At 51.6% G+C, this 22,455-nt stretch overlaps 1 protein-coding gene across 2 annotated transcripts; it reads right to left on the bottom strand.

Moving 5' to 3' along the window:
• Positions 1 to 2,826: 2,826 nt before the first annotated feature.
• On the bottom strand, positions 2,827 to 21,864 carry PNPLA3 (patatin like phospholipase domain containing 3). Of its 2 annotated transcripts, XM_004279651.3 has the most exons (8): positions 21,478 to 21,864; positions 18,600 to 18,832; positions 17,362 to 17,427; positions 12,422 to 12,631; positions 11,305 to 11,365; positions 7,417 to 7,632; positions 6,153 to 6,285; positions 2,827 to 4,939 (listed from the first exon to the last, which is right to left on the bottom strand). In XM_004279651.3, the coding sequence occupies exons 1-8, from the start codon at positions 21,761 to 21,763 to the stop codon at positions 4,798 to 4,800; spliced, it is 1,347 nt and encodes a 448-aa protein (XP_004279699.2). In that variant the 5' UTR covers positions 21,764 to 21,864; the 3' UTR covers positions 2,827 to 4,797. The 2 variants fall into 2 exon arrangements, with proteins under 2 accessions (XP_004279699.2, XP_049550516.1); XM_049694559.1 differs by lacking the exon at positions 12,422 to 12,631.
• Positions 21,865 to 22,455: the final 591 nt, after the last annotated feature.

The following is a 22,455-nucleotide window of genomic DNA, read 5'->3' as shown; positions in this document are numbered from 1 at the left end:
ATGGTTGCCTTGGGACCACAGCAATTATTGTGCAGGAGCTCCTCCAAAGTGTGGGAAGATCCAGATTGGCCCCGTTACCGCACAGAAATGAAAATCCGGTGCCCCTCAAGGATACCCCCATTGTGGGTCCCCAGAGCCAGGCCCTGACCTTTCGGGAGTTTTCCTCTGGAAACAGACTGGGGTCCCATGGCCTAGGATTATATCGGGAAGGCCAAACTCCGAGGAAGTAATCATCTATACATAAAGGGGAGAATCCGGGCTCTGACTGATTATGAGTGTGACAGGGGCATCAGCATAACAAATTTCTGAATATTAGCTGAATTATGTTATATTTTGGAGGAGAATCTTGCTGGGAGGTTAAACTAAGTAAGTGTCTGGTGGTCACACCGATCCCCACATATTTAGTTCCCCGGACCGAGCTGTTTATGGGGATATGGTCTTCATTAATATATTTCTTAGTCGCATTTTTCCTTGAATTTCCCCAAAATAAAGTGAAATTACCTTCACGTAATACATCATATTCATCCTCCTCTGATCAGGGACCCCACTCCAGGCTAGTCTGATTAAAACTGAGGGTGTAGTTACAAAGAGAGTCATTTAGCCAGCCCCCAATGGGTCCCCATCCGTCCAGCTCGCAGACAGTCCTTTAAATTATGTCTTTTCCAGTATGCATAATCCCCTGATTGTAGGTCGTGGGGCCCCTGGTCTTCATCCGAAAATAGATTACTGAGATAAGCTTTAGAAACAAACTTAAGAGTGTCCTTTAATAATTCAATTAAACTTTTTAGCAATATGACAGCAAGGAACTAACTGGGAAGTGAGTCTTGGTAACACAGACCTTAATTAACAAAACTAGAATTTAATATTCAGTGAAATGTAATTTTTTTTTTTTCATTGTGAGGGAATTAACCCTGCAGCCAGGGAAGCCTTTATCCCATCAAATAAAAACATGAGCTTTGTCAGGGAGCTGCAAAAAGCCAAGCAGCCCTCTTCGATTTTCCACAGCCCCGACTGTTTGACTGACAGCTATTGTTTACCCAGTTTAAATTCCCTGACTTAGGAGTAGACCGTTGTCATGTTTTAAGGACATCAGGATGGCAAAAGTCTGGCAATGAGGGGTTAATTTTTGTAGAAGCAGAATGAACTTTATCTATGCGTGCCGCGATCTTCATAGATGATTGTGAAATAATATTTATTTACTTTACTAAAGTAACGAAACATTTTAAAAGTAAATACAGGGCTTCCCTGGTGGCGCAGTGGTTGAGAGTCCGCCTGCCGATGCGGGGGACGCGGGTTCGTGCCCCGGTCTGGGAAGATCCCACGTGCCGCGCACGGGCCACTGGGCCTGCGCGTCCGGAGCCTGTGCTCCGCAACGGGAGAGGCCACAACAGTGAGAGGCCTGCGTACAGCACCAAAAAAAAAAAAAAAAAGTAAATACAAATCACTTAAAGGCAAAGGAACTTACATAGTTTGTTATTAAAAGCAGCATTCCAAGAAAACTTCGTTCTCAACAGAGAGAGAACCAAATTTCAGCCTGGTCTCAATAAACTTTTTTATTTTTAAGTTTATTATCATATAGGCTTTTTGCTTGGGGAAATTTTCATAAGGAGTCTCAGACTGAACTTTTAAAAGCCCTCTCAGGGCTAGGAAAGTCAGACCAAGGGCTTGTCACAGATTTCGCTTACCAGATCTAGGTGAATTCCTCCCTTTTCAAGGTTCCCAAAATACCTTGAGATTTCTGTACCTGTTAGTGAGGTAGCCTTCCTAATTTATCTGATAAAGCTGCTGGGAACCTAAGAGTTTCCCATCTCTGGAGTGAGCAGACAGACGAAAAATGTAAATGTTTCAATTTTGCTTACAAAGGTATAATTTACCAAATTACTGTAAGTCAGAATTAGTTTGAGGGGAAGGTTTTCCTTACACCTGGAAAACACAGATTCAAACCAGTCATTTTTCAGATAGAATCCATAAAATTATAACCGTATTTACCGGTTCATTCAGTCGTTTGTAATTAATCCTTTCTGTTAACATTTTTATGAAGCCATCAGGTTTTTCATTAGAATTCTTCAATTTCTTACCTAGTTATCATTATAGTCTGCAAGTCAGAAACTTGTATTTATCCAAAAGTCCTTTTTATAAATCTTCTTGAAGAGGAAGCATTTTTGCAAAGGCATTAGAGTGAAACTGTTAGTGTCTATAATGACAAAAGACTTTTACCGAAAAAAAAAAAGTTTCTTCACATTGAGTTATTTTCATTGCTGACAAATTTGTGACAGTTATAGTAACATCTTATTTAGTTTATATTAAACCTAGGCACAATAAAAGTATTATACTTAATCTTGATCGCTCTAAAGACATGTCTATATTAATTAGATCAATAAACTTAAACATTAATACCAGGTATTAATTTAATATTGAATATTCCCCAGTTCACATGAATCTGAAATTTATTTAGCTTAATTTTTCTTGTATTTAGAATTGTTTGATTTGTTGTTTTTGTTTTTTTTTTTGGTACGTGGGCCTCTCACTGTTGTAGCCTCTCCCATTGCGGAGCAACAGGCTCTGGACATGCAGGCTCAGCGGCCATGGCTCACGGGCACAGCCGCTCCGCGGCATGTGGGATCTTCCCCGACTGGGGCACGAACCCGTGTTCCCTGCATCGGCAGGCGGACTCTCAACCACTGCACCACCAGGGAAGCCCCTGCCTCTTTCTTTTTTTTTTTTTTTTTTTTCTTGGCTTGAAGTTCTACTAATTAACCCAAGGCTGAAGTCTCAGGCAAAGTGGGCTTTGCTTGTAGTTCAAGGACATGATAAGAGTTAACTTCAAGCTTTCTCCTAGGCATATTTTTTGTTCTCTCAGGGTCAGAATTCTGAAAAAGATATTTCAACAAGCTAGCTTTCCCTAATTGCATATGCATAAAGAACCGGTTTTGCAATTTCAAAAATTTTTATCTTAACCAATTTTCTCCGGACTCTAAAGAATACTGTGGCCATCCTGACTGAAGGAACCGAACTTGTTTTTGAATTTGGGAAATGTCAGACACGGGAAAGGGAACATGGACTCTAATAGTGCCCATGCCTCCATTTGCCACTTCCCTTAAGGGAAGCACATTAGAATCTGTTTCCTGGCGTTGGGCAGTCCTGGATCTTGTGTGGGGAGGGGAGGGGGGCTTTCGCCCTGATAAGGGGGTACCTACTGGGGAGCTGTGCTGAGGTGGGTGCAGGGGCTGAAGCAATGAGGGTTCATGAAGCGGGGGACAGGAAAGGTCGAGTGGAGGGCCGCCTAGGAGATCTGCTGGAGAGGGAGGCAGAGGGGGTCGGGGGGATGAGGTGGCAACGGAAAGACACGTGCGGCATGAGTCCCTCAGCTCCGGATTCTGACTAAGGGCCATAAAGGGCTGGACGTAAGGAACCTCTGAGTCCTTTCCTTGTTTCCGGCAAAAGAGATTAAGTTGGAGGATCGTGTTATAATTTAGTGTCCCATTAAGAAGCCATTGTTCTCGGTCCCCCAGTTTACACTGGGTCCAAGCCGTGTTATGAAAGAAAACGAGCCTCTTCTTTTTGAGATTTTCGGGGTCAAATTTTCCCAGTTCCTGAGGATACAGCCGAGGGGTGAGTCCGAGGGAGGCTCCCGAGACATCGCAGAACCCATTCTTAGCCTGTACGCCGTAGAATGGGGGTACTGAGAGTCACCGGCTGACAGAGAGGCGGCCCCTTTGTCCCAGTGATCTCTCCGTGCGACTAAGGCACAAAATGGGCCGACTGTCCCAACAATCGCGTCCGACCGTGAGAGGTGACCCCTGAGCGTGTGACTGAGGCACCACGCGACTCAGGCAGGGAAAGAAAGGAAAGAGGAGATTCCCGGGACCCACCGGGTGACTCACCGTTTGGCGATTCCCTGAAACGTGAAAGGCACTCCGGGGATGGCTCCGAGGCAATGCCTAGGCTCCTGTAAGTCAATCCGGACTGAGAAAAAGGTGAAAGCAACAGAGAAGACAGGCTGAGGAATCGGCCTTGTAGTCCTGCCGGGAAGGCAGCGGCCAGGGGGAGGGGGCTCAGTGTTCTGCTTGAACCAGTGTGTGCCTCACGGTGCACGGAAGTTGTCTTGCTGGGGGCAGACGCTCTAACAGCCTGGTCCGTTCCGTGACCCTCTTATCCTTTCACGGGGGTCTTCAAGCGGCAGGCGCCCTAACGGCTTTTAAATGCCTGACCCGTCCCCGCACGATGCCAATCGGCCTAGTCCGCAGTTGGGAGGAAGACAGAGGGATCCTCACCCGTTCTGGGCGGCAGTTACTGGGGCGAAGCGAGCCGTGGAGCCTTCGGAACACGCCAGGATGTGGCCCTGGCCGGAGTCCTCCGTTGCTTCCACGGCAGCTTGCCTGTTCACAGAGAGTCCCAAGGAATGAGGAGAGGAGGCGGGGAAGGAGACCCCCCTGGAGGTCCCTGTACAGGCCACCAAAATGTCGTGGTCCGCACGTGGGTTGGAAGAATTTCCAGACACGAAGTATCTTAGGAAAGAGTGAGTTTACTGAGAACACAGCGCAGAGTTAGTGAGGGGCGCTGCAGAAACAGCGGGCCCACTTCCTGACAGACCACGGAGAGCCGCCCCCTCTGTGGGCTAGTGGCCAACTTTTATAGCCTGAAGACAAAGAGAATTCCTGCTGGCAGGATGGCATCAGGCGATTGGTCAGGGTGCTTTGAGGCTGCTACGTGGCGAATACTTTACCTACTGTGGAGTCGTGGGGCTGTGCGGTTAGGTTAGGAGCGCCCACGGCAACCGTTGCTATGCGGGCTTGGTTAATTCAGGAGTTTTTGTCCTGTGTCCTTGATGCAGGGCTCCACAGGGAGCAAACGCGTCATCACTCGAGAACAAATCCGGGAGGTCGTCCACCACAGCCACTGGATGTCGCTGGGCATGTCCGGAAGCCACATCACCAGTCTGCAGGAATAAAACAGAGAGACGCCCACGTCGCATGAGCAGGAAGAGAAACCAACCAAAAAGAACAAAACCAAGCCCTAACCAAAGGCAGACATCTTACAACGACATCATGGTCCAGGGAAACTGCTGGGGTCACTTCTAACCCCGATGTGATAAATTCCCAAAGACAAGCCAACCTAAAAGCCCAAAGGAAAATTAGCCCATTTTTTGATTTGGGAACGCTCAAGGGACTGACGTGGAAATAAAAGGAAAAGACCTTGGTTTTCCAGGATCCTACTCCTCTGTGGCAACATGGCCACCGACGCAGAGCATCTTGCGGTCGAGAACCACCCCCTGTGCCCAGGTCTCCTGGGCTTGGCCACGTGCGAGCGCAGCAGAGGGAGCCCCCAAGGAGGCCTGACCGCTGCCCTCCAGACTCCCAGCACCCAGGACATGAAAAGGACCCCACATCTCGGGCCTTGGGAAATGCCAGAGCAGCCCTAACCCAGGGCAAGGCTGTGCGGGAATGGGTGGCTGAGTTGGCACCATGGAGAGGGGCTCCGGGGAGGATGGCCAAAGCTGGAGGACTGAGCTGGATTTTGAAGGACGGTCGGGACTTTGAAAGATGGACTGAGGGACATGTTGACTAACTCACTAAAAAGAAAGTAAACACCAAAGTACATCAGAAGAAAACTGAGGGGAAACAAACGTTCAGGAATGCAGTAGGCATCCCAGCGTTGGCCTCAGATCCCTCCAACATACCACGAATAAAATCCCCGAATAGGGGCTTCCCTGGTGGCGCAGTGGTTGGGAGTCCGCCTCCCGATGCAGGGGACACGGGTTCGTGCCCCGGTCCGGGAGGATCCCACATGCCGCAGAGCGGCTGCGCCCATGAGCCATGGCCGCTGGGCCTGCGCGTCCGGAGCCTGTGCTCCCAACAGGAGAGCCCACAGCAGTGAGAGGCCCGCGTACCGCAAAAAAAAAAAAAAAAAAAATCCCAAAATAGAAGTGCAGACCTACAAGAAGTGACAGACATGTAACAGCAGCGAGAAAGGAGGAGGGGTGGGCAGGGGCTTGCCAACGAGGCACCTTTCCAAGGTGTTCCACGCTGACAGTGAACTCCACCCCAATGTATAAGGAGCCAGGCCCCAGGCCGAGGGCCTTCCACTGCTTCTCTCACTGAATCCTCGCCCCACTTCCATGAGGATGCCACAAAGCCACGTGAAGCGCTCACCTCTGGACCACAGCAATCGCGGACTCCACGGGCAGCGTGCAGGGCAGCACCAGGTAGGACATGACCTTAATTGGTAAGAAGTTGCACATCTTGTTTATGTACCCATCTTGGTTTCCAATTGCTTCCCTCAGGGCTGAAAAATACAGTTGGGAGGTCTGTCTCTCACCAGTGTAAAAACCGAACCAGCTTCCCCGGGGGGCGCTTGGAAAGTCTGTGAAATGTACAAATCCTGGCAGCCCAAGAATCAGAAGCTCCGCAGATGAGATCAGGTGGGGAATGTGCCCAAGTAGCCCTTGGATCCTCTACAGGGTACAGGGTCCCTTTTAAAGACTCTCTTTTAAACTGGCTACTTTTGGAGGCATACACAAACTTCTCAAAGTGCCCCTGGCCCCAGTTTTATGAGCTCTTCTTTGCACCTGCAGCTGGATTCCATCTCTTCTGCCTGGAACCCCCTAGCCTTCTATTTCCCCTTTGTAATGACCTCCCGATGCCTCAAATCGCAGGAATCTGAGCAGCTGCTGGTTAGTGCAACTCCTGGGGTGTCCGTGCCTCAGGGGCAAGAACCCGGCATCCCATTCGTCTTTGATTTATTCTATTCTATCTGGCCACATCCTGCGGTGTGTGGGATCTCAGTTCCCCGACCAGGGATTGAACCCTAACCCCCTGCATTGGAAGCTCGGAGTCTTAACCATTGGACCTCCAGGGAAATCCCTGTGCCGTTCATCTTTGAATTTCCCCAAATGCCCAGCTGGAAGCTGGACGGTGCATTCGTCTATCCATTATATAATCGATGACATGATAAAATAACCGGATTCAGTGAAGGTTCAAAACTGTGATTTTGCGGGGAGGGAGAAATTAGGAGGGGGTCCTCGAGAGAGAAAAGGCTTTGAGATGGGAGGACAGGCGGAGAACGGCGTTCTCAAAGAACAGGCCACCTCCGGGGGTCCCCCCCACAATATCCAGCGTGCCTGGACTTTAGGAGCAGAGAGCACAGCCAGTTAACACAAAACTCAGCTGGAGGTTGTTTTCCTCTGGCCAGGCCCCATGGGAAGGGAGACTGGGCAAGGACCCAGGGGGATGGGAGGCCCGTGCTGGGGGGTGCGGGTCCCAACGGGCCTGCCCTGGTCGCTCTGCCCCGGTCGCTCTGCCCCATCTCTTCCCACGCAGCGGCATGACCTTCCTCCACAACACACAGGGAAGCCACCCTTTCTGCCTCATAAAGGGTCACAGAGAGCCTCTGCCGTCCCGCCCCCAGAGCCGGCACCTATGGTGAGCCTGGGCGACAGAGTCTCCAGGGTGCTGTCTTCCCAGGGCAGGATGCTGAGGTGTGGGTGATCCAGCAGCGTGGCTTCCTCAGGCTTCGCCTCCCCGGCGGCCATGCTCGGGGAAGACTGCAGGCTCCCGTGCTCCCGGGGGGCCTCAAGGACTTCCGACTCTGCTGGGGATGCACTCAGGCACAGAGGGGGCCTGTCACAGATGCCTGCGAAGGGCACAGAAACGAACCCGTCAGGTAATTTCGGGCGGCAGGGTCATGACTCACTCACACACACCTGCCCACCAAATTAGAGGGAAGCTGCAGGCCTGTTATTAGTACAAGGCGGAGATCAGTCCCCGACCAGGGATTGAACCCTAACCCCCTGCATTGGGGCAGGCAGTCCTAGCTGGGAGAAAGGAGTGCGGGGCTTTGACGCCGGGTGGGTGTGACGAGGGCGCCTGGCTCCATCACTCACCAGCTGTGTGGGCCCTGGAGCCACGTGTGGATTCTTGATGTTCAAAGCTAAGGGTTATAACTAATTTATAGTAACGGAACCACTGGTTAAGCCAGCGGTCCAGGCCCCGCAGCAGCCATTCAACTGCTACCATGACCATCATCTCCGCTTTTCAGCTGAGGAATCAGAAGCACAGAGAGGTTAAGAGATTTGTCCAAAGCCACACAGCCAATACGTGGCACAGCCAGAATCGAACCGAGATGTGATGTCAGAGATGGCACCCTTCCGTCACACGGCCTCGAAGGAAGCATTAGGTCGGGGGTTTGTGCAGGCCCTGCCCTAGGTGCCGGGGCTCAGGAGCCAATGCCAGTGGGTGGTTCCTGCTCGCACACTGGGTGGGGGCAGTGGGACAGGTAGTTTCGGATGCCCACGCCTGCCTCGGCTCACTTCTTGCTTCCAACCTCAGATTAAAAGACCTGGGGCTGGACCTCCCTGGTGGTGCAGTGGTTAAGAATCCGCCTGCCAAGGCAGGGGACGCGGGTTCGAGCCCTGGTCTGGGAAGATCCCACATGCCGCGGAGCCACGAAGCCTGTGCGCCACAACTACTGAGCCTGAGCTCTGGAGCCCGTGAGCCACAACTACTGAGCAAGCGTGCTGCAACTACTGAAGCCCACGCTCCTAGAGCCCGTGGAGAAGCCTGCGCACCGCAACGAGGAGTAGCCCCCGCTCGCCGCAAGTAGAGAAAGCACATGCGCAGCAACAAACACCCAATGCAGCCAAAAATTAATTAATTAATTAAAAAAAATAAAAGAGGATGCAAGAAGAAGAATTCACCAAAAAAAAGACCAGGGGCTGCCCCTGGATGCCCACACCTTGCTCCCAAGTTACAGCTCCCAGTTACGCTCCCCTGGATCTTTCTGGCCTCTTTTAGACACACAGCTCACACCCTGGGACTTACTTTCCCTTAGGCATGTTTCAGAGAATCTGTTCCCAGAGGACACCTGGCCCAGCCCCACGCATCCTCTGCAGGACCCCGAGGCGGCCAGCCTGGCAGAGGGAGGACCTCTCTTAGATCATTAAACCCAAACCCAGCACCGATGCCACAAACACCCAGCCGCATGCCAGTCTTTAGAATTACTAAGAAGCACCTGGCGTCATTTAATCCAAATGTCTTCTGCTGGAGATGTGGAAACGGAGGCCCAGAGAGGGGAGGTGGCTTGCCCAAAGTCACCTAGTAACTTCCACAGGGTCCATCACTGTGCTTTATTCCCATGTTGCTTCCAAATTTCATCCCCAGTCCAGACTGCTTTCCAGAACCTCGGACTCTGACATCACTGTGCTTCCTGCACAACCACCCAAATGTGCCCCCGGGGCACGGCACACGGGGCCTGAGCTTCCCTGCAGAACCCTCGCCCTCCTGAGGGCCCGAACCCTGAGCAGAGCCCCTCTCCCCCAGTGCCGGCTGCAGAAGCCAGAGGCCAGGTCTTCATCCCTAAGTCTTCCTCCTCCCGAATCTCTGGTTGGTTGCCTCCAAGTCCTGTCCCCTTGGGCCCCTTCCACCACCCTTGCTGCCGTGACCCCGGCCAAGCCCACGGCGGCCTCCTTGACCTCCTGGATGCTGCCGTCACACTCTCTGCACTGCGGCCGGGGGCGGGGCTTCCAAAGCTCCCTCTGACCACCCTCACTCCCACTCCGGCAGCCCTCCGTGGCTCCCTATTGCTGTGGGATGCAGACCCTTTCACCCCATCCGTGAGGCCCAACCTTGTCCCTCAACTTTTCACTTACTGCCATTCCCGCCCCTCTCCTTTCTGTCCATCTCTCTGGGTGCCCCACTCCCACCACTCCAGTTACACACGCCTTCTTTGCACCTCGTGTTCATGTCCCCCACGCCTAGAATGCTCCTGTTCGCCCTCAGAGTGTCAACACGGATTCACACCCTCCTGAAGCCCTGCTTTCCCTTGCCTTGCAGATCCCCTCGCTCCCTGTGTGATCCTACAGCATCCTGTATCTTCCTGCCAGGGCAACCGAGCACACCGTCAGCCTTCTCTTGACATATCTGTCCCCGACCATGTTGCAGCAAAAATAGAAATGAAGTTTTCCCTCTCCTGAGAACAAGGAAAATAAAGGGAACGGTGAAACAGACTAGAGAAAGAGAAGAATCATAACGTGGCCTGAAAGAGTTCATCACTCCTAGTCGTGTTTCTTAACTGTTACTAACCTGTAGTTTCTGTAACTAGATCTGTACTTCACAAAGCTAACCTACTACTCTTTAACATTACGTGAATTACATCCTGCACTCCCTTGTAGCAGATCACCTCTTGCAGCATCTGCATTTCAGAAAAAAGGTCACAGGCCGATAACCCAGAGACAAACGGACCCAATTACCCGGCTGCCTGACATGACGCCAGCTGTGACTATTTTGAAATAATGCAGGAAGAAGAATGCAAGACCTTCACTACTTTGATCCTTATCATATACCCCAGACTGCGAGCCCCACATATAAAATCTTCTCCGATTCCCGAAGGAGGGGGACACAGTTCTTGAGGCCCTAGGCTGCCGTGTCTTCCCTTCTGCCTGGCAGAAAAATAAAGCAATCTCTGTCTTCCTCCAAAATCTCTGTCTCCGTATTTCTGTTCGGCATTGGTGCACCGGGAAGCCGATATTTCGGCAACAACCCCGGGACTAAGCTCCAGGAGGGCAGGGGCCACATCCGTCTGTTCGCTGTGGAGTCGTCAATTGCTTGGCACCTAGACGGTACGCAGTAAACATTTTCTGAGTAGATAAATACATGTATGTCCCGTGAACCACACCATCTCCTTGGTCTTGGCCAAAGGCTAATTCAGAGGATTAATGCATGAACCAACCTTTAGTATCGAAGAAAAATAGCCCCGAACGTATTTGGTTCCACTCTAACATTTCCAGAACCCAAGTCCCCCAGCCTGGACGAGCCAGGATGAGTCAAAGGCAGGAACCTTCCCCAGAACACAGCTGGGCTAGTGGGCGTGGCCCACACCTGCCTCGAGGGAGCAGGAGCTATTCTGTCACCTGCGGCCCAGAAACTGTTTATCTTCCTTCTTTATCAAACTAAAGGTTCACAATTGTCCAAAAGCAGAAAAGAAAAACAAAGGAACTGCCTTCAGCACACAGACAGGTGACACTGCAGAGGGAGAGCTAATAGCCCTAGGGCTGTGACATCCCGGTTCAGGTAGGTCCCAGCTCTGCTCCCCAGTGAGTGGAGTGCGGACCTGGGCTGCCTCTCCAAGCCTCTGTTTCCCCATCTGTAAAACGGGGCAAATATTTCCTATCTCGCGGGACTCATGAGAGGGCCGAGCGAGACGGTGGGTGAAGGTGCTGAGCGCTGAGTGATGGAGTCAGGACTGTGGACCAAGACTGTGAACAGAAAGCTTGTTAAAGGGGCACTTCAGTTGCCCTACCATACATACCATTCTCTTCCAAGAACCTGACCGTGTCTAAATATCCTTGACAGCACAGCTCTCCAAGCACCTGTAGACAAATCAATTAAATTAACTGCAGGGGGCAGTCGCTAGGCACCATTCCTTTCAACAGCACCCGAAGACGGCAGACCCGAACCCGAGAATCCCCCAAGCTCCAAGCCGCTGCCGCGTGCCCAGCGCAGCCGCTGCGGGGTGGGACAGGGCTCTGCTTTCCGGCGGGACTCAGCTCGAATGACACCTCCTCCGTGCAGCTGGTACCCCAGCATGACGGGTGCCGGTTTCTCTGGTCTCCCTGGGTCCCTGGACGAGCCTCCACCCTAACAAACACCAGGGCCTGATCTACTTGTCGTGGGACAGTAAGAGCTGCCTCCTTTGCTCCTCGGTGTACAAACCGCACGGGCAGACCAATCCTGCCGTCCAGCCTTCCCCCTCCCCGCGAGCACACGCTGACGTATACGTTGCGTGGCACGGCCTTCCTTCTCCCCAGAGAACTGGCACTGTGCAGTCTACCCACTTTCTTACTACGTTAGGGTGATAAGGTCCACCACGCTACGACGACAATCAAAACAAGATTAAACTGGGAATTCCCCAGCGGTCCAGTGGTTAGGACTCCAAGCTTTCACTGCCAAGGGCCCAGGTTCAATCTCTGAAGATCTCACAAGCCAAAAAAATAAAAATAAAAAAAATAAAACCACCAAGTGCAGTGTAGTTCTTTTTTTTTTTGGCTGCACTGAGTCTTCATTGCTACGCGCAGGCTTTCTCTAGTTGTGGCGAGCGGGGGCTACTCTTCATTGCACAGGCTTCTCATTGCAGTGGCTTCTCTTGTTGCGGAGCACGGGCTCTAGGCACACCGGCTCCAGTAGTTGCAGCACATGGGCTCAGTAGTTGTGGCTCATGGGCTTAGTTGCTCAGCAGGCGGATTCTTAACCACTGTGCCACCAGGGAAGTCCCGCAGTGTAGTTCTTGACCATGGATGCAAATAAGAATCATTGGTGTAATTAAAAAAAAAAAAATCCTACTATCCAGGCTGCCCATACTTAAGCTATAGCCCCTGGAGGTGGGATCTGAACAGCAGCGCTGTTTAAATGCCCCCAGGCCCCCTCACCTTGAGATCCGAAGGGAATAGCACCCGGGTTAATAGGTAGAGGTTCTCGGAGCAGAGGCGTACACTGAGCTTGGTGACGTTCACGTGAAGAAAGTTCGTGGACTTGACTTTGGGGCAGATGTCACTCTCCCCATAGAAGGGGGAAACAGTGATGGTCGTTTTGGTATCAAAGAAGGGTATGATGTTACTCACTGCTCCATCTACGTATCGCTTTTAAGGGAGAAAAAAAAAAAGTACATACTGTCAGAAGCTCTGGGCTGGGGTTTTCTGTGTGTTTCAGATCATGGCCAGGGGCTTCTCAGAGCCGCAGGCAGATACGGTGAGGGGCTCTGGGATCACTCTTTCAGCAAATCCCTACTGAGCATTTCTGTGCCAGGCCAGGCTGTAGGCTGGCGCTCAGGGTTGCCACATGCTGCTGTGTAGTTTGCACACTGCACAAAAAAGTGCCTGGCCAAGAGGCAGACGGAGGCTGGCGTCTGGCCCACGTTGTGACGGCCAAGTCCCGAGCCCAGGTGGGCGTCCCTAGGCATACCCATGTCATTTGCTTAGACCAGGGGCGCTGTGTGTACTGGGGACAGAGTGTGATGTAGACCTGGCCCTAAGGGAGACAGACGGTCATGGGTTCAAGTCCAGAGGCCCTTGCTGCTTTAGGAATCTCGGACAAGACACTTAACCTGTGAGCCCGTCCACACCTGGGAAATGAGAAGCTGCACTGGAGACTTAAATGACGCCATGAACCTGGGACTCGAGCTCTCTGAAAATGGCATCTTATCCCACAACAAAGGTGCATTTGGGGTAAGTACTGTGAGAATCAGTTTTCCTGTAGCCATATCCTTGAACAACCTTAGTGCCCACGGCCAGGCTGGGGCAGGCAGGTTTTGGTACAATTTGGACTGAGTCTACACCTATGAAACCAATGTCTAGAATGATTCCCAAACCCACGACCATTATAGCCCAGCTGTTGGTGCCCACAGACACGGGGGGGCCTTCAAATATCACAACTGGGAGAATTTCCCCAGCCAATCCTTCCAAAGGGAGAAATCTCAGGGCACACCTTGGCCTAAAACAAGTCCAAAAAAGAATCAGGCACGTTCAGCCATGGCTTAGCTATCAAGAGATTCTTGCCTTGAGTCCAGAAATGATTAGATGTGCACACGGAGCAGTAGTTTCTAAATTGTCGCCATGTGATTTCTATGGAAGATACAGGAAGGCATCAAAACCCTCACTGGCAGAAAGGGACGCAGGACCAAATGTCGGGAATCTTTAGTTAAGACTGAGGAGGGAGGAAGGAGCTGACTATTTTTTAATTATTATTTATTTTTTAAAATTAGTTTTTATTGAAGTCTAGTCGATTTACCATGTTGTGTTAGTTTCTACTGTACAGCAAAGTCAATCAGTTACACATATACATATATCCACTCTTTTTTCACTCAAGGGATAAAGTCCAATGACTCCTCTGTCCTGTATAATTTTCCCTCCACCCTGAACTTTTCTACAGGAACATTCTGAGTTCGCTCAGTGGAACCTCAACGTTTTGCTCTAATTAACAGCAGGTTTCATCTGAGTACACTGAGGGGGGGTGCACCACAGCTGGAGCAGCCTGGGGGAAATGAAAAGATAACAGCAATGACAAAACCACCCATATTTACCGGATACTTACCTGTGCCAGGCTCTATGCCGCATCTTCACTGCATGATCGCATGTAATTCCCACAACAATGCTACAACTGTGCGCTACTGTTAACCCTCATTATTATTAACCCTCCTTTGCCAATTCAGTCTCAGAGAGGTTAAGAAATGTGTCCAAAGTAGTCCAGCTAACGTGGGCTAGAGCAGACATGTGATTCTAGGTTTGTCTGCCAGGCTGGCGCTGTTAGAATTGCAGGCGATCACTTCACGGCTTCGGGCCTCAGTTTTCTCATCTGTAAATAGGGGCAACTATGTGTCTGTCCCGGCGATGCTCTGGGGCATGAGTGAGGCTACGTGTAACCTGCCTTTGCAACTTGCTTTGCCAATTGAGGACCGTGCTGCTGTTAAAGCATGAACCAGGAGGGTTTCTAAAGTGCCTTCCTGCTGACACACTGGGATGTTGTGTCTTCTCTCCCACAGCTGTAACAACCTAAACCGTCTCCAGACATCACCAGATGTTCCCGGGTGGGAGGACAGAATCATCTGATAACTGCTGCCCTAGAAGGAGGCTGCCAGGTGGTCCAGCACAGCCCAGCATCCAGTCCACAGCCTGCAGGACAAACACCTCAACTTCTGTTTTTCCACCAGAGGCAGAGCTCAGGACTAGCCATGTGTGTTTACATATTTGTTGAATGGAACCAAATTGCAGCCCTGTTGGCAGCTTCTGCCCGAAGCCACGGGCTGAAAAGGATAGAGTCAGACCCAGAGAGGATTATAACCCTCAACCCCTAAGAATAAAGCCTTATTACCGGTTTTCCCTGGTGGTGTAGCGGTTAAGAATCCTCCTGCCGATGCAAGGGACACAGGTTCAAGCCCTGGTCTGGGAAGATCCCACATGCCGCAGAGCAACTAAGCCCGTGCACCACAACTACTGAGCCTGCTTTCTAGAGCCCACGAGCCACAACTACTGAGCCTGCGTGCCACAACTACTGAAGCCCGTGCTCCAAAACAAAAGAAGCCACCGCAATGAGAAGCCCGTGCACGGCAACGAAGAGTAGCCCCCACTTGCTGCAATTAAAGAAAGCCCACATGCCCCAACGAGGACCCAATGCAGCCAAGAAAAAAAAAAAAAAACTTATTACCTTAAGTGAGTAACTGACTCTTAAGCATCTTATACCTTAATAGGCCACTGGGCACCTGTTTCAGTGCTCATGTGAAGATTAAGTGAATTGTGAAAATGACTATACTACCCAAAGCAATCTACAGATTCAAAGCAATCCCTATAAAACTACCAATGGCATTCTTCACAGAACTAGAACAAAAAATTTCACAATTTTTATGGAAACACAAAAGACCCCGAATAGCCAAAGCAATCTTGAGAAAGAAAAATGGAGCTGGAGGAATCAGGCTCCCGGACTTAAGACTATACTACAAAGCTACAAAATATGGTACTGGCACAAAAACAGAACTACAGATCAACGGAACAGGATAGAAGGCCCAAAGATAAACCCACGCACATATGGTCACCTTATTTTTGATAAAGGAGACAAGAATATACAATGGAGAAAAGACAGCCTCTTCAATAAGTGGTCCTGGGAAAACTGGACAGCTACATGTAAAAGAATGAAATTAGAACACTCCCTAACACCATACACAGAAATAAACTCAAAATGGATTAAAGACCTAAATGTAAGGCCAGACACTTAAAACTCTTAGAGGAAAACATAGGCAGAACACTCTATGACATAAATCACAGCAAGATCCTTTTTGATCCACCTCCTAGAGAAATGGAAATAAAAACAAAAATAAACAAATGGGACCTAATGAAACTTCAAAGCTTTTGCACAGCAAAGGAAACCATAAACAAGACAAAAAGGTAACCCTCAGATGGGAGAAAATATTTGCAAACGAAGCAACTGACAAAGGATTCATCTCCAAAGTCTACAAGCAGCTCATGCAGCTCAGTATCAAAATAACAAACAACCCAATCCAAAAATGGGCAGAACACCTAAATAGACATTTCTCCAAAGAAGGTATACAGATTGCCAACAAACACATGAAAGGATGCTCAACATCACTAATCATTAGAGAAATGCAGATCAAAACCGCAATGAGGTGTCACCTCACACTGGTCAGAAAGGCCATCATCAAAAAATCTACAAACAATAAATGCTGGAGAGGGTGTGGAGAAAAGGGAACCCTCTTGCACTGTTGGTAGGAATGTAAATTGATACAGCCATTATGGAGAACAGTATGGAGGTTCCTTAAAAAACTAAAAATAGAACTACCATATGACCCAGCAATCCCACTACTGGGCATACACCCTGAGCAAACCATAATTCAAAAAGAGACATGCACCACAATGTTCATTGCAGCTCTATTTACAACAGCCGGGACATGGAAGCAACCTAAGTGTCCACTGACAGATGAATGGATAAAGAAGATGTGGCACATATATACAATGGAATGTTACTCAGCCATAAAAAGAAATGAAATTGAGTTATCCGTAGTGAGGTGGATGGACCTGGAGTCTGTCATACAGAGTGAAGTAAGTCAGAAAGAGAAAAATACTGCATGCTAACACATATATATGGAATCAAAAAAAAATGCTTATGATGAACCTAGGGGCGGGACAGGAATAAAGATGCAGACATAGAGAATGGACTTGAGGACATGGGGAGGGGGAAGGGTAAGCTGGGACAAAGTGAGAGAGTAGTACTGACATATATACACTACCAAATGTAAAATAGGTAGCTAGTGGGAAGCAGCTGCATAGCACAGGGAGCTCAGCTCCGTGCTTTGTGACCACCTAGAGGGGTGGGATAGGGAGGGTGGGAGGGAGACGCAAGAAGGAGGGGATATGGGATATATGTATACATACAGCCGATTCACTTTGTTATACAGCAGAAACTAACACAACACTGTAAAGCAATTTTACTCCAATAAAGATGTTAAAAAAAAATTCCCAAAATAAAAAGAAAAAGAAGATTAACTGAAGAGCTTACCTTACAGATAACCAGCTAATTATTCTACACGAAGTTGGTTTTGCTGCCCACAGAGCCCGGAAGGGGGCCAGCTATGGAATCTCTGTCTGAAGGCTGAGAGGCAAAAAGGCTCCGCGTCTGGGGACAGGTCTCAGGGGCCCAGGGTACCTGAGCCCAGTGCCTCTTTTTTTCTTTTTGGACACTTGTCTTCCTGGATCTTAGTTCCCCGACCAGGGATCGAACCCGGGCCCTTGGCAGTGAAAGGGAGGTGTCCTAACCACTGGACCACCAGGGAATTCCCTCAAACACAGTTTAAAAGCGGACTTACCACGCCTCTGAAGGAGGGGGGGATCAAGCCACTGAAGAAAGGCACGAAGGAGGAACAAGACAAGGCCTGTGGAGACAAAAGGGAGTGAAACCACAGCCCAGAGCGGGCTGCCTTTTGTTCCCCTGGGCCTTTATCAGCTTCCTCCAAGCTAGGAGAGCAACAAGCCTGAAAACACTCCTGGCACAGAGGAGGTGCTTTAATAAATGGTTGAACGAACATGAACCAACCTACACACTTATTATTTCAGGCCCAGTACCAATTCTCTAACGACACCATCTGCAGACTGTAGCTTCTTGCCCCTGCTCCCCACGAGGGTCACACTGGGCCATCAGAGACAGAACCAAGAGTTGGTGACTAGCTGATTGACAGGGAAGGGGCTAGATCAGGGCTTTGCAAATGCTGAGGTTCATCAGAATCGCCTGGAGAGCTTGGCGAACCACAGACTGGTGCCCCACCCCTAAGGTTCTGATGCTGCAGCTTGGAGGCGGGGCCTGACAGCCTGCAATTCTAACAAGCTCCCAGGCGATGCCGCTGCTGCGACTGCCGGTCCGGGGCCCACGCTTTGAGTCGCGCCACGCTAGCGAGCATCAGGCAGGATGTAACACTGACGCAGTGAGAGAAAGGGCTCACGTGGGAACGCACAGGTGCTGGCTGCCTAGAGAAAGCCTCCACAAACAAGGTTAAGTGGAAGATGACACTGGCTGCTGAGAAGCTGCTGGTTCTGTGTGCCAGGCTGCGTGCTCGTAGGGACCTGTGTTAAGTGAAATGATATCCAAGCAATTCTCGTAAAAGGCCTCGGCTAAACTAAGTGGTAGTTTCCTATTGCCAGTGAGCTTCTCTGCTAGAGGCAAACAAGACACACTCACACCCTTGTGGGACTTCACTGGAGGGGTCCTCATGAAGGAACAGGCATCGCTGGGAGGAGGGACACATGTAGGATGAGGTCCCTGGAGCAAAAGGTCATAAGCCAAGCCTTGAAGGATGGGGAGGGGTTATTTGAAACTGAAAGTGTCCTGGAACACTCCAGTTTTGCATATGCTCTGGACCAGACCGCTGGATGCCCTCAGAGTTCATATCACCCTGGTACAGGAAGCTATAGCCAGCATCGCGGGCAACCAGGTTCTTTTGCATCTTAAGAAAAGAACGGGTCAGGTGGCTTACGACAGCCCTCTCTTTGTTGCTTCTGAAATGAAACGGTCTTTATGACTTGACAACACCCAGAGAAGCAAACTGCTTACGTCCACGACTTCGTCTTTGGACCGAAAATCAGACACCAGCACATTTTCTCCATCGGCCACTCTGGTGAGCGAGATGACAATTTTGCCCGAGACGAGCTGGTGGACGTTGTCTGGGAGGTGTTTCTGGAGACCATCTCGGACCTCCTTGTTCAAACTGAAGGTCGGGTGGAGGACGCCAATGTTCCGGCTCCTGGCGCTCCGGACAAGGTCCACGAGGGCCTGCAATGTCTGCTCTGGACGGAGAGAGACAAGTATACAAAGGAATGTACCACGCTGGAGATGGGAATGCTTTGTGGCAGGACCAGAAACCTGGCAGCAGGGAAGCTGCTGACCTTTCCCTTTCTCTAGGCCTGGGCTGTCCGATCCGGCAGCCACGTGTGGCTCCCGGGCCTGAGATGTGGCTAGCCCAAACTGAGCTGGGTAAAAGACACACTGGATCTCAAAGGCTTAGAGCAACAAGAACAACAACAAAATGTAAAATATCTCATGAATAATGTTTTATATTGATTAGATGTGAAAATGATAAGATTCTGGCTGGACTGGGATAAATAAAATTAATTTCACTTATGTCTTTTACTTTTTCCATGCGGCTACTAGGAAAGGTAAGATAGGCCTATTTCTGTTAGTTAGTGCTCTAGGCCCTCCCCGGCCACAGGAACGAGCCTCCAGAGGCCCCGTGAACCCTCTCCTCACCTCCATCCCTCCATCAAGGCCAGAAGCTAGGCACTCACAGCGTCGGACCTTGAGCACGAATGGGCCTAACACTGAAGGGAGCAGACAGCAAGCGCAGCCTTGGACCTGAGTTTGAATCCTGCCTCCACCTTTTACTAGCTGAGCCGCTAAACTAAGCCACTTCACTGCCTCTCTGAGTCTCAGACTGCATGTTTTTAACGTGGGACCACACTCAACTACCTTTTGGAAATAGAGAAGATTAGATACACTACAATCTATAGGTGCTCAGCCCAGACGAAGCACCTACTAAACAACTAGACTTCACTCTTAACCTCTAATGTCACAATTACCAGACCATCCAGTGGGCACAGGGCACGTGCATGCTCCAACTGACCTCACTCACTGGCCTGGCCCCCTCTGGCTGGTCTGCACTGCCCTGGACAGAGTACCTGTCCCAGCCCGAGCCCTAGTCATCCACAGATCCTGGGATGCAGAAGGCCGGACACACATCAGCAGGTCCTGACCCGCTTCCGACCTCCACTCAGCTCTCCCTGCACATGTGGCCCCACTGAGCCCCGACAGAAGGCACAAAATTGCACACAGCTGGCTGGTTCTGCCAGTCTCTCCTGCCAAGTCAGCCTGGGTTTGGAGGCGCTCTCAGGAGCCATGCCCAAGTCACAGGCCCTGGGAAATGCTCCCCGGCAGTCCCCAAGTGAGACAGGCAGTTAAAGCAGGAAGCTGGGGCTCCCAGAACCTCCGGAGCAGTTCTTGCCAGGACCTCTAGATCCACCTTCCAGGGACTTGGTGGTCCCGAGCCAGCCCCTGCAGGACACAACCCCAGGCTGCACCTGTCCTCTGCCTGTCAGGAACGCCCTCTACGCTGGAGTCAGGGCACTTCACGTGCTGGCGTCTGTGCATTTGAATCTGGTCCCAATTAAACATTTGACCATGTGGCTGTCTCCAGGTCACAACTCTGGGACACAAGGGCTGGCTCAAGCCCAAGGTGGCCAGTCTGGTCCTCCTTGAGGTCACATTTCCTGCCCTTTGCTCCTCTCCCCCTCGATGGGGAAGGCGGCCACGGTGGCCTCTCCTAATCTCCACCTCTCCATCAGCCCAGGGTCTGCTCCCTGATCCTATCCAATGGCAGGGCTGTGCTTACTAAAGGGATTCCTGCTGCCAGTGTCCGACACAGGAATCCCTGGGTAGAGTAAAGAGTAAACCGTTAAGGAAGCCCAGACAAACAGGGGCTAATGAAAAGGTGCATTATCTTCCTGTCTGGGGGCCTCTGGATGCCAACAGCTCCATGCTGCCACTTGCTCCAGGCCCTGCTCCCTGGCTAGGATCCCAGGCCAAGGATGTCATACCCTAGTAATTTAGGCCAGCTGGCCACAAGCCCCAGTCCGCCCCTCCCACTGGTACCCAAGATTACAGAGATGCTTCACTAGAACGAGATTTAAATGCACAGGACCTCGTTTCCAGGGCACTGAGCAGGGGTGTGGTGGCGAGAAGAGGAGGGGATGTGGGATGTCCAGCCCCCAAGAAGGGTCTCAAACACCGGAAAAGGAAGAGACAACTTTCCTACCTCCCCTCACCCCCGTCTCCCCCCCTCCACAAAACACCTCTCCCCAACCCTCTTTCAGTCCAAACCAGCAAGTTGCCCTCTACCTGAGAGGCAACCCAGCCGCCCCCAGAGCTCCCACGAGAGCTGGGCAGAGATCAAAGGCGCCCGGGACCGGGGGTCTCCAGTCCCTCTGGTCCCCAGAGAGAAGAAGGAAGCCACCCTGGGCCACAGGCCAAAACCTCCTTCCTGGCCTGGCCGGAAGCAGGGCAAATCGGGCCTCCGACCCCCCCTCCCCGCCCCCCCGTCCCCCCCACCCCAGGCGTCGCGCTCCCTCCTCCCCGTCGCTCTGAGACAACCTGGCTCTCAGTCCCAGGCTGGGTCTGGGGGGGCTTTCGTCAAGCCCGGGCGCCAAAAGGGTGTCGAGGCGAGGAGGCGCTCCGGGTTCCCACACCCAGAAGAGCCGCTCACCCGGCGCGCCCCCCTCCCAGGCCCGGCAACAGAGCTCCCCGGTGCGGGGCAAAATGATGCACTGGAGGAGGCATCTGTCTGGGGAGACCCCGGGTGTACCCCGCAGTTTCCATTTCCAATCACGGCTCCACCGCGCGCCCCCTCCCCGCGCGGAGCCCCGCGGCGGCCCGGACCTACCCATGGGGATCCCAGAGAGGAGGAAGGCGCAGTGCAGCGCCCCGGCCGAGGCCCCGAAGAACGTGCGCGCTTCGCGCAGGAGGTGCGGGGCGCGCTCGCTCAGGCAGCTGGTCACCCCGATGTGGTAGATGCCCAGGAAGCCGCAGCCGGCGAAGGACAGGCTCCAGCCGCGCTCGGGGTCGTACATAGCGGCGGCGGGTCGGGCGTCCGGGGTCCGAGAGCGCCGCGTCTCCGCCCGGCGCCCTCTCTGGCTCTCAGCCGGCCCGGGTGCACTCACCCCAGGCATTCCCGGCGTGACGTCACCCGGCCGGCCCCGCCCCCGCTCGGACCAGGCGAGGTAGCCGGTGGGCCGCCCAATGCTGGGGCAGCACGCGGGCGGCGGAGGGCTGGGAGGGCCTGGACCCGGGCAGAGGAGAGGGGAGGACCCGTACCCGCGTGAGGGTGGAGAGAGGTTTCCGACGCTCCAATAACAGTGGGTGTCGTGGAGAGAAACACCTCCCTTTCCGATCCTTTTCATCCCTTAAACCAGGGAGAAACTAACAGCGGCCCACTTAGGTTGTTAATATCTTTTTGACGCTTTATCATTTCCCTTTTTACGAGTCAGCAAGCCTTCAGCAGACACCAGCATCTAAATAGAATTTCATGTCTGATTTCCTGCAGGGTTTTGTATGATGTCTTCAGTTCATGGCAAGCGGAAGAGATTTTTCATTTAATGATAAGGACACGAAGCTTCCCTTTCAAAGTTTCACTTCTAAGAAAAATCTGTGAATAACAGGTGCTTGGTGCTGGGAGGTGGGGTGGGCAGTGCAGGACCATGGGAGTTCAGGAGGCTCAGGCCTGGGTGATTCCTGGTGCCCTTAGGAAGTGTCTAGGGTCCCCTTGACCACTGTGTCCACACTGCACAGAGCATTTCTAGAGCAGCCCACACAGGGAGCTTAGGCCTTTGCCCAGAGTTGTACAGCCAGCAACCCAGGTTAC

Source organism: Orcinus orca, chromosome 11 (genome assembly GCF_937001465.1).
Source record: "Orcinus orca chromosome 11, mOrcOrc1.1, whole genome shotgun sequence".
In the NCBI taxonomy this organism is placed as follows: Eukaryota; Metazoa; Chordata; class Mammalia; order Artiodactyla; family Delphinidae; genus Orcinus; species Orcinus orca.
Note: the sequence above shows the minus strand (reverse complement) of the source record. Positions and strands in the feature narration are given on the sequence as shown.

Excerpts from the sequence above, each read along its gene's own strand:
- PNPLA3 (XM_004279651.3), bottom strand. The coding sequence starts at position 21,763 with ATGCCTGGGGTGAGTGCACCCGGGCCGGCTGAGAGCCAGAGAGGGCGC. Across the intron at positions 18,833-21,477 it reads CCTCTCTGGGATCCCCATGG|AGCAGACATTGCAGGCCCTC; the intron begins GTAGGTCCGGGC and ends CTCTCCGTCCAG. Across the intron at positions 7,633-11,304 it reads CAGGTTCTTGGAAGAGAATG|GCATCTGTGACAGGCCCCCT; the intron begins GTATGTATGGTA and ends TGCCCTTCGCAG.